This window comes from Narcine bancroftii, chromosome 8 (assembly GCF_036971445.1).
Source record: "Narcine bancroftii isolate sNarBan1 chromosome 8, sNarBan1.hap1, whole genome shotgun sequence".
In the NCBI taxonomy this organism is placed as follows: domain Eukaryota; kingdom Metazoa; phylum Chordata; class Chondrichthyes; order Torpediniformes; family Narcinidae; genus Narcine; species Narcine bancroftii.
This window is the reverse complement of record NC_091476.1, coordinates 159,662,299-159,676,345: the sequence shown is the minus strand read 5'-3', so window position 1 is coordinate 159,676,345 and position 14,047 is coordinate 159,662,299. Positions and strand designations below refer to the sequence as shown.

The 14,047-nt window shown below is 36.9% G+C and overlaps 1 protein-coding gene across 11 annotated transcripts in view; it reads left to right on the top strand.

The window, feature by feature from the left end:
* The window catches only part of LOC138741485 (dyslexia-associated protein KIAA0319-like protein), a 73,770-nt gene that overhangs the window by 47,297 nt on the left and 12,426 nt on the right, over positions 1 to 14,047 (top strand). For 10 of the 11 annotated variants that reach the window (XM_069895665.1, XM_069895667.1, XM_069895672.1 and 7 more), the window contains 7 exons: positions 1,099 to 1,231; positions 4,009 to 4,157; positions 5,488 to 5,639; positions 6,513 to 6,651; positions 9,265 to 9,424; positions 9,863 to 10,005; positions 12,286 to 12,408. In XM_069895665.1, coding sequence (XP_069751766.1) covers positions 1,099 to 1,231; positions 4,009 to 4,157; positions 5,488 to 5,639; positions 6,513 to 6,651; positions 9,265 to 9,424; positions 9,863 to 10,005; positions 12,286 to 12,408 — 999 coding nt within the window. The remainder of the gene's footprint in view (positions 1 to 1,098; positions 1,232 to 4,008; positions 4,158 to 5,487; positions 5,640 to 6,512; positions 6,652 to 9,264; positions 9,425 to 9,862; positions 10,006 to 12,285; positions 12,409 to 14,047) is intronic. The other variant, XM_069895663.1, reaches the window with a different exon arrangement.

Genomic DNA, 14,047 nt, shown 5'->3' with positions numbered 1-14,047 from the left:
AGCACAGGCGCACCCCAAGGAGACGTGCTTACCCCATTGCTCTACTCTTTATACACCCACGACTGTGTGGCCAGGCACAATTCCAATGCTATGTACCAGTTTTCCAATGACATCACAGTTGTCGGCAGAATCACAAACCGCAATGAGGAAGCGTCCAGGAGGGAGATGGATTAGCTCGTTGAACGATGTAACGACGACAACCTTGTGCTCGATGTGGACTTCAGGAGGAAGTCAGGGGAACATGATCCAGACCTCATCAAGGGCTCAGTATTGGAGGGGATCAAGAACTTCAAATTCCCGGGTGTCAACATCTCCGAGGAGCTATCCTGGAGCCTCCACGTTAATGCAATCACAAAGAAGGCTCGCCAGCAAATATACTTTGTGAAGTGCCTGAGGAGGTTCAGTATGTCACTGAAGGCTCTCGTAAACTTCTACAGATGTACTGTAAAGTATTCTGGCTGATTGCATTAATGCCTGGTATGGAGGCGCCAAATCTCAGGATAAGAATAAATTCCAGAGGGTTGTTAACTTGGCCTGTGACATTACAGGCACCACTCCACTGATGACACCTACATGAGGCAGTGTTTTTTTTAAAAAGCAGCCTCTATCCTCAAAGACCCCCATCACCCAGGCCATGCCCTCTTTACTCTGCTACCATTGGGAAAATGTCCAGGAACCTAAAGACGAGCACTCAGCGGCATCAGGGCAGCTTCTACCCCGCTACTAGCAGATTCCTGAATAATCAATGAACCAAAGACACTACCTTTTTGTGCCCGATTATTGTTATTATTTTATTTTTTATAGTAATGTCATAAAATGGTTAGAATATTTCTGTTTGCCCCGTGACGCTGCTGCAAAACACCGAATTTCATAACTTGTTCATGACAATAAATCCTGATTCTGATTTTAAAGCAAAAAAGAAAAGTCAGTTTGTGATCAACAAGATTCAGAAAGTGGAGGAGTCAATCTTTGACCAACCAACTTTTGATTAAGTTATTTGCCCTGGTTTAATATCTTGCCCATAGCATCAAATTTTCAATAATGTAGCACTACTGAAGAATGACAGTGACATTGACTTAATATTCCCAATTTTTGCAGAAGATAACAAAGCACCAGTGGCTGACTCGGGACCTGATAAGGAGCTGACGCTCCCTGTGGACAGCACAACGTTAGATGGCAGCAAAAGCACAGATGACCAGAAGATTACATCCTACCTTTGGGAAAAAATCAGGTATAAACACTCATTAAAAATCTCGTGCTAACAGACCTGCTCCATTTTTTTAAAAAACTAACCAAACAAAAGAAGATTAAGGGTGGCACAGTTGGCGTAGTGGGTAGTGCAATACCTTTACAGCGCCAGCGATCGGGACCATGGTTCAAATCCCGCACTGTCTGTGAGGAGTTCATACATTCTTCCCATGTCTGCGTGGGTTTTCCCCGGGGGACTCTAATTTCTTCCCACCCTTCAAAATGTACCGGGGGTGTAGGTTAATTGGGTAGAAATTGGGCAGCACAGACTTGTGGGCCGAAGTGACCTGTTACTGTGCTTTATTTGTCTCAATCTGAAAAGTAAGTTTTAACATTAAAAATTATTATTAGGTGCTTAATGATACCTTTGAAGTTAACCCTTAAAGTTTTAGTTTTCATTTTCTAAATCAGAATCTGGTACTTAAGAATAGTGGTGTCCAGAAGATTTTTCCTAAGCATGTACAGCACACAGCTGGCAAATATTACAGAACTGTCCCATTAAGAAATGTTCAACTTCATTATTGCCTCTGTGCAGTGCCTGACATTAAAAAAAAACACCTGCTGAGAGTGAAGTATGTGATGTAATTTGGGAAAAAAAGATTTTTGCTTTATCGTTCAAAGTCTGGAAATCTGATCCTCTTATCTGTATTGGTGTGAGCTGCATTTGTCCCCTGATGAAGATGTGCACCCTGCCCTAAATGCATGCCAACAAATGCATCTCCTCTTTTAGACACCTGGAAAAATCAAGTGCATGTTGTTATTGTGTGAGGAAGTTAAAGTCTCTTTCCTTTAAAAGCAGCCAAGTAGCTTTTTTTTCTTGATTCAAAGGTATCAAGGTAGCCTTCTCAATGCAATTTACACCTTTCTATGAAAGCATTTGGGGCATTTTTCTTACAAGGGAACGAGGTCATTAATTCCCTTGGGCCTGTTGGTGTCACATTGGAGAGGCTATCCAGTGGAAGCCAAGTAACATACCCAGGTATATCACTAGGTGATGGGTGCAAAATTTTGCTACCTTTCTGCAGGACAGAATCCAAATGTGCCTGATCTTGAGTGCAATGTCCAGCACTATATTTCATGACCACTGCTTAAGAAATCCTTATTCAGAATGTGGTGAATTGAAAGAAAATGCAGTGTTCGGTGTGATATTATTAAAGTGAAACATTTATTTTCACTATTTGTGCTTCATAATTTTTATTGATAAGAAAAAGATTATATGAATTGGCAGAACTTTTGAACATTTAACACTTTTTAATTATATGACTTGGAAAAAAAATCTATTTGTAAGTACTTAAAGAGCAAAATGTTGAGAAACAATTGGACCCTATGGGTGGAGAACATGGATGTGGGTGTCGTGAATATTTTGCTGTCTTTTTCAAGTGTTACAGTGCCACTGTTGCAGGGGAAAGAGCATGGACAGGAAAAATAGTAAAAAGGAAAGGATTAAAATTGTTAGAATTTTTTGAAGTAGCTAAATCGTGATATCACGATGTGGCACTTCCCCGGCTGCAAGATAAAGCAAGGGGTGAAGTTGTGTAGGTTCTGATCATTTGCTTCCCAATCCTTCCTGGCTGTTGGGGTGATACCAGAGCATTTGGAAGATTGTAAACATTGTCTTCTTTCTTTGGCTTGGCTTTGCGGACGAAGATTTATGGAGGGGGTCCACGTCAGCTGCAGGCTCGTTTGTGGCTGACAAGTCCGATGCGGGACAGTCAGACACGGTTGCAGGGGAAAATTGGTTGGTTGGGGTTGGATGTTGGGTTTTTCCTCCTTTGCCTTTTGTCAGTGAGGTGGGCTCTGCAGTCTTCTTCAAAGGAGGTTGCTGCCCGCCAAACTGTGAGCAGTTATTTAAAAAGGCTGAAGTCTTAAATGATGACTTCGTTTCAGTTCAGTCATGGGAAACTAAAACCTCAGAACAATGTGTGATCGGGGTCAGTTTGTTTAAAGTAGTTTGTGTCTTGATCAAATTTTTTTGAAGAGCTTGAAGAATCAATGAGAATAGTGCTTTAGATGTATTCAACATGGATTTTGACAAAGACCCAAGGGCTGGAAACAAAGTGATAATTGACTAGTTTTTTTGACCGGATTGTTGACACCACGTTTCTTTTTATAATATTAATAATTCAGATAAATATAGGGGAAATAACAAGAAGTTGCAGATGATACAAAAATTGGCTGTGTCATTGCCAGAGAGGGGGATTAGAGGGCGATTAGTAAAGATTTGAAGCCAAAAAAGCAGTAGGTGGCTGGAATTTGCAACCAGATAAGAGCAAAAACCTGTTCACATTTTATCAGTTTAGGGCGGTTGTCTTAAAAAATCTTGTCCTGCAGGGTAATAGATGTGCTGAAAGGTGGATTAAGGTTGGGTAGCTCTTCTTTAATTGAGAAGAGGAGGGGGAGGTGATGACACCTGTGTGGGGAAATCTGAGTTTAAATTTGTTCTGAATAAGTTGTTTTCAATGGATTCTTCAGTTTTTTTTAATCCATACTTGGCGAAAAATAGGTCAGTAACCTGCCAACATCCTATAAAGTCAGATAAAATAATGACTGCAGAATTTCCATTGAAATGAAAATGTATGCCAAGCTATTCTTTTGAGGTTGAACTCGAAGTAGAGTATCCTATCCAAGAAATTAAAAGATTTATCAAAACCCCAATTTGTAATCCAGTCTAGAATTGAGGTAAGTGTTTTGAGGCCTGAGTTTTCAGTCAACATACCTCTAACCCAAATCCAAGACAAAGTTTATGGTTTGATATTTCAGTGGTCCAGATGGTGTGAAAATTGAGAATGCAGATAGTCCTATTGCAACAGTAACCGGTCTCCAGGTTGGGACATACGTGATTGCACTGACAGTGAAAGATGAAAGAAACTTGGAGGGTCACGATTCTGTTCGCATCATTGTCAGGGAAGGTATGTATGTTTTCGAATCTGGAGATGACAACAATGGGTTTATATCCAAGTATCAAAGGAAATTAACAGCTGAAAGTAATAATCACAATTTCAAAATATGTGTCTGGTTTCTCCCTGGTTCCTTTGTGAATGGTTACTTGTGTTTATTTTTAGTCATCAGGAGTTAAAATTGTAGATGTGAAGAAGAACTTGACATGTCATGAATTAATTTTCTGATTTCTACAGATTGTGTTTAAAAAATTTTTTGGGATTCATTGATTTTTGGAATAGATTACATAATACAATGTCTGATTTACCAATTAGTAAACATATCAAATAAAATGCTGCAGGTTACATTAAGAGAAATTAGGAAAATGGAAATGGAAGATAAAAATGTTCTTCAGATTTGTATTTTTAAAGCTACCATCGGTTTGATCCATTGTACAGATGAAATATTGTATCGGAGTTCCAGGTGAACATTGCAACTACCATCAAATTTTGCAGACAGAAAGAGACTCAGTTAATGCTCATTGAAAGTCTGCCAGTGTTTTGCATCTTTCCTGGTCTTGCATGATGTTTTAAATATCACTTTGTAAATTTAAGTTCATTACCAACAAGAATAGTTAAATTCTAGCAAATATTTGGTAGTTCTATAAAGTACTTTTTAAAAAGTTCCATGCATTCATCTGAATGGTGGTGTGAGAAAAATTAACCAGGTCATTAAAAACAAGTCTCTTCAGATAACTGCTCTAATATCCACTTAATCTCATTAACATCAACAAAAAACCTTTTTTTTTAAAAAAAGGTAAAACATGATCAATCAAATTCTAAAATCCCATAGCTATCCAGATCTGTAAATAATTCAAAACAAGGCAAGGAAAATTACTTCAGATACTGGAAATATTAAATAAAATGGGAACTGTGCTTTTCTCCACACAGATTCAAGATGACTAGTAAGTGTCAATTAAGTTTTTAATTCACATTGGACATTAATTTCTGATGAAATCAAAATATGGATAAAGATCTTTACTTTCTTACAAAATGTAACACTTGATAAATGTCAGAAAAAGGCCAGCACACTGAGTAAAACTCCTTGTTACTTTTTGTTGATCATGAATAAACCTGGGGTTACCTTGTATTAAGGTCAAGTTATTTATAAAAGGCCTGCATAAATAATTAGGTATTTAAATAGTACCATCACTGAAGAGGGTTTACTATGAATTGATTTACAGGGATGAATGGTTTTCTAATTATACTCTTAATTACTGCTTTGCATTCTACTTTGTGTTAATCTCACTTTATGTTTTAGCATTTTTTCAGATCTAAACTAGGGATAATTTTTTTTAAACAGAAATCAATAAGGCACCTATTGCTAAGATAGCAAAGAATGTTGCAATTACTCTTCCTGATAACACAGCAATGCTTGATGGATCAAAATCCTCAGATGATAAGGGAATTGTCAGCTACCTGTGGATGCGGGACGAGAGCAGTCCAGCTGCTGGAGTAAGTAATTGAAGTTTGCATTTGAAATGAGCTGTGAAAATACTCTGCAGTAGTCTTAGATCAATGCATTATGAATGACTGAAAAGTGCATTATTCTGAATATTGTTCTCAAAACCAATATGAAGTAAAAGCAAGTGTTTAATTGGTTTATTTGTTGACTTCTTCCTAAATGAGCATTTCACAATATTTAAAATATCCTGCAATATGTTTCTTGTATCCTTATAGTCTAGAACCACAGAAACAGGCCCTTCTAGACTGTGCTGATTCATTTTTCTGCCTAGTTCCACTGATTTACACTCAGTCCATAGCCCTCCATTACTTTTTCTATTTATGTCCTGTGCAAATTCTTTTTAAATTATTAAGATTGAGCCCACATTCGCCCCTTCCACTGGCAGCTTGTTCCACACTCCCACCGCTCTCTGTGTGAAGAAATTCCCCCTAATGTTCACTCTAAACTTTTCCCCTTTCACCCTTAACACATATCCTCAGTAGATATTTACTCTCTCTATACCCCTCATAATTTTAAATACCTCTCAAATCTCCCCTCATTTTTCTGTGCTCCAGTCCTAATTTGCTTAACCTTTCCCTGTAACTCAGTTCCTGAAGTCCAGACAACATCCTAGTAAATCTTCTTTGGGCTTTTTCGATCTTATCTATCTTTCCTATAGTTAGGTGACCAAAATTTAGCTTCCCCAAAGTCTTGAACAACTTTACAGCATCCCAGCTGCTATATTCAATACTTTGATTTATAAACTATTAAAAAAAACTGTGGGATCATCAATGTTTCATATCACCATTAGTCCAGAATTTGCTTTTGGTTTATATTTTTTTTCATGTAAATGTTCTTTTATACTATTTGCTGCTCTTTAACAGGATGTGTTAAATAACTCTGACCACCAGCCTGTGCTTTTCCTATCCAATTTGGTTGAAGGTCTTTATACATTTCGATTAAAAGTAACTGATGCAAAAGGAGAAAATCACATGGACAGAGCAACATTAGAAGTTAGACCAGGCAAGTAGAAATCAGCCACTAGCACTATATTTACAGTGGTGACCAATGTGAAAATTGGTTATATTGTTACAATGGACTACCAGCCAAATAAATTGTCACCTATATTTTTATTAACTTTTTGATATCATTGGGTGGTTAACACTGGTCTTGCCATTCTCGATAATGTTATGGTGAAGGATTCTTCCGATGCAGGTTATTCCACAATGCTGTTCAGTTAAGGTTCCAGGATTCGAGTGTAATGGCAATGAAGAACTGGTGATGATATTTCTCAATCTCATTACCATTGAGAACTTGTGGGTGATTCTGTTCTTGTCTGTCTTTGTCCCTGGTGTATACATTTCTGCATTGGAAGGTGCTGTTGGAGAATTATTTTGTGGATTGTCCTGGATTATGCTGATCTTGAATTGTTTGATTAGCACTCATTTAGGCCTGAGGAGGACATTCCATCACATATCTGACTTATCTTGTAGACAATGGATTGTTGGTATGGCAGGACAAGAGTTACTCTTTACAGGATATCCAGCCTTTGTTATTGCAGCCACAGTCTTCATGTCTGGTGGCGTTTCAGATCAGTGGCGCCCTTCAGGAAATAATTGTAGATTCTGGGAATTTGGAATAAAATTAAAATGTTGGGAGTATTCAGCAGATCAGACAAATTTGTAGAAAGAGAAAGTGAGTCAATATTCCTGGTCTGAGACACTTCTTCAAAATTGGGAAGAAGAAAACAAGTTAACTTTCAACAGCATTGAAAGTGAAGGAAGGATGGATGGAATCACTAAGTAACTTTTTCACTCAGCGAATGGAATGATCTTCCGAATGAGATAATTGCGTCAGGGTCCCTTCTGTAATTTAAGAGAAGGTTGGATGTGTACATGGAGGTGAGGGGGTTGGAGGGTTATTGGCGGAGAGCGGGAGGTTTGAGCTAGTGGAGTTGTTCTAGTGAACCGGTGCGGACTCGAAAGGCCGACATGGCCTGTTTCTGCTCCATAAATGGTTATATGGTAACATCTCAGAAAGGGTGAAACCAAATGTGGTTGTTAAAATCAGATTGACTTTTTGTATAATATGTTGCTCATAACCTTCTGATGAATAAAGTTTGGGGGTTAGAGGTTTTCTGACATTGTTACTATCTAAATAAAATAAATGTGTCTATTCAGAGTTGATAGCATGGGGTTCCTAAATCTCAAATTGTGCTATATAATTTCAGAATATTATAGCCCAGGAATCTGAAACCTGCTAAATTGTTCCTATTGAGGGTTTTGCACATATTTTTAGCTTGAAGAACAGGAAGTTTGGGTTCATACCAGATGAAGGAAATCTTTCAATTCAATTCATTTCTTTATGGATTTTACAATGATTTCATTCAGTTACCTCATATTAATCAAAGTCCAGCAGGGATTGCATGTTCTCCAATTTTCATGACTGCATTATTTCTGAAACTGTGTCAGGGATCATGCTAAATTTATTTAATTATAGTTAATGCTTCATGGAAAATTGCTTTCTTAATAAGGGTTGGGCATGACGAGTGCATATTGTGACAGATTATGTTGTGCTTTCCAATGTGTTTTAAATGAGATAAATTGTGGCAGGTTTTTAGTATAGGTCACATACAAATACTTCAAAACCGATCTCATTTGAAATACTGGAGCTCTGCTCAAGCTAGACAGGCTGGCTCAGAGTGCCTTTGCAAAAACTTTGAAGAGTGCCCAAGGGACTCCACTAATGGATTGTTTTCTTTTAAAAGCAACAGATGAAAGAACTCTGAGGATTAGGTTCAGGTCAACTGTCTGAGTGCAGTTTGCTGTTCTAAGAGGGTCATGTGGTTTTGCAAGCAGAAAGAGTCAAACAGGTTTTTTCTCAGTGAGAGAGAGAGAGAAAATTCAGTTCAGTCGCAGCAGCTGGGACTGGAACATGACAAGCTGGCAAACTTGTGGAAAAAAAATCATTCTGAAGATGGGTTGTGAGTTCTTAGTTCAGCATGGTCAAAGCCCTTATGGTCCAAACAAGAGAAGACTGGCTGCCTAATGTTTCACTTGAAATAATAGAATCAAAAAGGAACTCTGTGATGACCTGAAGGAAAGAGGTTATCATCTGGAAAACCCTGATGCAGCAAGTTTCTTTGGCAAAACACTGACGTGGCTGATTAGAAGGAATCAATTTGTGTCCAGCGAACAACAAATTGCTTTCTGAAAACCGACAAGAACCCTCCTGAGCGGTAACCATTTACCTTTCAAGCACCAAAGCCTGGTGAACTTCATGAATGTTAAATTCTGTGCACAGTATAAGAATTGCCTGCAACCAGTGAACTTGGAGGAATGAGAAGTGAGATTGGATTGTGAATCACAGAACTTTTCTGAACTTGCATACACATTACATACACGTGCGCTTAGAATTAGAAGGGGGTTAAGTACAGTTAGTTAATAGTAATAAGATAAAGTTTGATCCTGTTTTCATGTTTAAAGATAATTAAAAGCAACTTTTGTTTAAGTAACCATTAGTTTTGATGAATTTCTGTTGCTGCTGGGTTTAGGGGTCCTCTGGGCTCGTAACAATATGCAATTCTAAGACAATGTTTTAGAATTTGAAATAAAGAAAAAATAATTTTATTTGCAGATCCCAGAAAGAATGACCTTGTAGAAATTATCTTAGATGTCAATGTCAGCCAATTAACTGAAAGGCAAAAGGGCATGCTAATCCGGCAAATAGCTGTCTTGCTTGGGGTCCTTGATACAGATATTACTGTACAAAAAATTCAGCCCTACACTGAACAAAGGTCAGTAGGCTTTCTTGCATTTCAACAGTGACCGTATATTTTTTAACAGTATATTTGTATCTTAAAGTAAATTTGTATTGAATAGCAATATTAGATGATATTTGGTTGAAAAAATATCCCTTATTTTGTAGCTAAACTTGTAATAACCATCCAAGTTGCATAAATTAACTTCTTTGGTTTAAACTATTATGCACAAAATTAATAATTTCTTTCTGACAGCTATTTGTAGTCTATAACTTAAATGTATGCTTTTGCTTAACAAGCAATATTGTTCATTAATTTTTATTACTTCTGAGCAGTGTTATATATTTAGGTACTTCACTCAAAAGTGTTCTCCACCAAACATGATAAGGAAAACTGATGTAAAACATGGACAATGTGGAATGTTATAAGACCAGTCACACAATGTTCATTGATTCTATTCATTTATTTTCACAGCACGCAGATTATCTTCTGTGTAAGGAATACACAAGTACATCAGGTATTGAATGGACAGGATGTTGCTCGCATACTGAAGAATAAATTTCGGAGGCAGAAATCGGACTTTCTCATTTTTCGTGCTCTCCAAGTAGCCACAGTCAGTGAGTGATAATTATTAGATTTTTTATACAGCTATATGAAACTGAAGGTATTTAGTTTTGTACGGAGCTTAATATCATAAACACGACTTGTTAATTTTATTTCTGTGAAAAATGACAAGGTGCTTTTTGAAGTAAAATAAACTGATCTTAGAATATTAAAAACAAAAGATAAATAGAACTGAATCCATGGGTATCAGGAATAATTTCAAATCAATTATTCTTGGGCACCATTTCTGCCCTCCTTAATTCCAGCTTGTATTGATTTTTTTTTTATCTCCTAAAATTTGTAGAGAAGGCTAAAGGATAGAGACCAGATGGGAAGTAGTGATGTTGACAATATTCTTACCATCCCAGATTGGAGAAATTTGCAGGGATAAACTGTTGACAACCTGAACATTTATCAACAAAAACTTGTGTCCATTCCTGTGCAGATTTTTAGCAAAATGGAGGAGGGAGAGATGTGTAGAAAAATTTTACTTTCAATGAATACCATGAATCACAAGTCAATTGTGTTTTACTGTCTGGCATCCATGTGCCAGTTATTTTTAAACGTTGTGAAATTCATCTTCATTGCCATGTGATCCTAAGTCAAAAATGATTGGATATATCCGGTAAAATGAAAACTCCCTGCATTCAAAAGCCTCTTAAAATACTCTTTTCAGGACATGATTCCTCTTTACTTGTTGTATGTTGTCTTCTCATCTTGTGAAATTTCTTGAAATGTGGGGAATTCTTAAATAATTGAATGGATTTGATATTTATAACCACTTGTAAGTAATTGAGAACATCAGTTCTAATCATTCACCTTTGCATAATAATCTATCATATTTAGTAATGTTTTAACAATGGTGACTAGTGAATATTCCTCCAGCACCCTTAATTATGACTGTAAAAAATAAAAAGCCAATAGATTTATTAACGTTCACGTGACTTGCCTGTACATCCAGTGTTAGAAACATAGTTCAGGAAATTACAGACTGGAAACTAGTTTGGCCTGCTTTATTTAAGCGGCACTGCCTATAATTGATGCAAGAGATCATGTTATTTTAATTAAGGTAAGCAGATCTCTAATTTTGTTATTTTTGAACCATTGTATAAATTCTAAAAAAAAATGCCAGTTATGGAATTATCCCAATTATCAAGTTGACTTATATAAAAAAGAAACTGACATTAAATTGGAACCCTTTGTTGCTCTGTTTAGAAAGATTACAGAAATATGCAAACATGTTATCTCCAATTGTGATATGGTAGTTGTCAGTAACTCTCTACGTGCCTAAAGGCGTGGCTTTAGCATGTTTGCAGTATGATGTCCAAGTTGCAAATGAATAGATTTGTATAAACTAATTTATTTACACTGGTCGTTATTGAAAAACAAAGTTGACTTGAAAGCCAATACCTCTTCAAAACCAACTAGAAAGAGTCCTTTGTAAAAGGTTTCCAATGCAATATTGTAGTATTTTGCTCTGTAAGAGCATTCTGTGATTTGCACATTTCAAATATTAGTAATTCCAGATGTTAATGTCAACACTTTACTGAGTGATGATGTATATTTCTAACTTGAAGTTTGTCAGTTCATGACACAACATGCAACATTGATTTTGGAGGGGTAAGTTTTAGATTACTGATATATCAAGGGGTTTTTGTTCTTAGAGCAAAATCTTGTAAGAACAGTGCATAAGGTCTTGATTTTGCTACTTTTTCAAACTCTGTATGAACTTGATGTTTTCAGTCTGTGAGATCCACAATACTGCTCAGCTCTACAATATGTCACCAAAGGATGACATACAAGATAGAATCTTATTCTTCCTTTTGTTTTTCCCATACTAAAATCTTTATTGCTGTCCATTGTTTCACCGAGCAGTTTGACTGTTTTTCGGAATGCTGTATATGCGTGCACGATTAGCCTACCTGCTCTGCCATAATTGCTGCTTGCTGTTATAAATGACCAGCTGATGTAGATCTTGTTCTCTCTGAGAAACATAATTCTCACATTAGTGTTGAATTGGTGTACATCAACTAAGTTTTAGTTGTGTTGAAGAAACGTTATACAACAAATGTTTTAGAAATGTGAGCAGAAAATAGCTTTACTTTGGAACAGGGTACCAACAGGACACGTGCAAATTCATACAAGAGGAAAAGTTAGTGTTCTCTATTTATTTGCAACTGAAAACAAAATAACGCCTTGGGAATTAGAATTTAAGAGCATGATTTTGTGGCTAACCGTTACTAACCTGCTCTGTTCCCCTCCCTTCACTTTTATTTGCTGTTTCCTGATTAAAGTTTGTCAGTTGAATTGCTCAGACCATGGTCGGTGTGATTCTTTCAATAAGCGCTGCATCTGTGACCCATTCTGGATGGAGAACTTCATACGAACTTATCTGGGAGATGGAGAAAGTAATTGTGGTAAGTTATGGAATGATAGAAGCATTATCAACCTTCAAATCCATCCCAGTGCTCGGGAGAAAAATCAATGAAAAGTAGGGTGACTTTGGGCTTTTTTTTTAACCCCAAAGCCCAGCAAGTTTTTTATTCCTTCATGAGTTGATTTGAAAACTACTTCATTGTTTCTTCACAATTTGGCTTCCAGATCATAAGCACTTTCTTTCTTTTTATTTTTGAAACTCCTCACCTTTAATTTGTATCTTTTTGCTCATCCATTTGAATCTGAGTCCCTCAGTTAATTGGAGCCACTTCACTGTCTTTATCCTAATTTGATATTATGCCTCCATCAATATCTCCTTCGCTTTCTTTCATCTCAGGAGAATTATCCCAACTTCTCCTGTCTAATCTTATGGCTGAAATCATCTCTTGAACCATTGGACCCCTTAAGACCAAGGTGTGGTTCGTTAAGTATGGTGACTAGTGTTAGGTCTGCTTTGTTCATGAATGAGTGAGACAAACACCAGACTGAGTCGAAATCAGGGTTCTTTGTTCTTTATTACCGGATTGTAACACTTGCGACTAACAATGTTAGTCGGAGAATGCATTCTGCCGTTATCAGCAAAATGGTGATTTTTTATACCCTTGGATACATGCTTAGAACATCATCATATCATTACTTGTCCAATGACTAAAACTGTTGCTATCCTTTCCCTGCTAGCTTCCTGCCTCTCAATCCATCAATGTCTCTCTTATCTTGTAAGTACAAGGATGCATTCACATCTTGTTACAGCCCTGTACAGGGTAACTCCTTACACATTCCCATCTCATGATGTTTTACCTTACACTAGCTGGAGGCACTAAGAGTAAACTGAAATGTGAAAGAATTAAATATAAGCAATTGTGTTCTAGGAAAGGATAACAATTCAAAAGGCTGTTTTATATTTGAATCGGTATATTTCATATGCATCAATGATCTGATGTCTGGCCAATAGTCCTTAGTTTAAAAAAAAAAATCATTAAACTCAAGTGTGTTATTGATCAGCAAACAAACATTACATCAGTAAATAATGTATAGTTTAAAAAAAATCTATCTGCTTGTAGCATGTTTAAAGCAGTTAAGTGGCTACTCAGAATTTTTTTTATTCATTTATCATACTCTAGACGACTAGATGTTGGAAGGATATTTCCCCTGCTAGGTCCAGGCGACCATTTGAGAATAAGGGATAAGCTATTTGAGATTGAGACAAGGAAATATTTCATTGCTCAGAGCAGTGGTTCTCAACCTTTTTCTTTCCACTCACGTACCACTTAAAGTAATCCCTATGCCATCGATGCTCTGTGATTAGTAAGGGATTGCTTAAGGTGGTAGGTGGGTGGAAAGAAAAAGTTTGAAAACCACTGTTTTATCATACCTAATTGACTCGTTAGGTGTTAGGTGCACGGTTTCATAACTCCAAAGGAAATGGGCCAATGACAATTTCCCTCCAGCAAAATACTTTAGTAACAATTGAGTCGAGAGCAGTGATTCTCAGCCTTTCCTTTCTGCTCACATCCCACCTTAAGTAATCCCTTACTAATCACAGAGCACCGATGACATAGGGATTACTTAGTGATATATGAGTGGAAGGAAAAAGTTTGAAAAAACACTGACTTGGAGAAT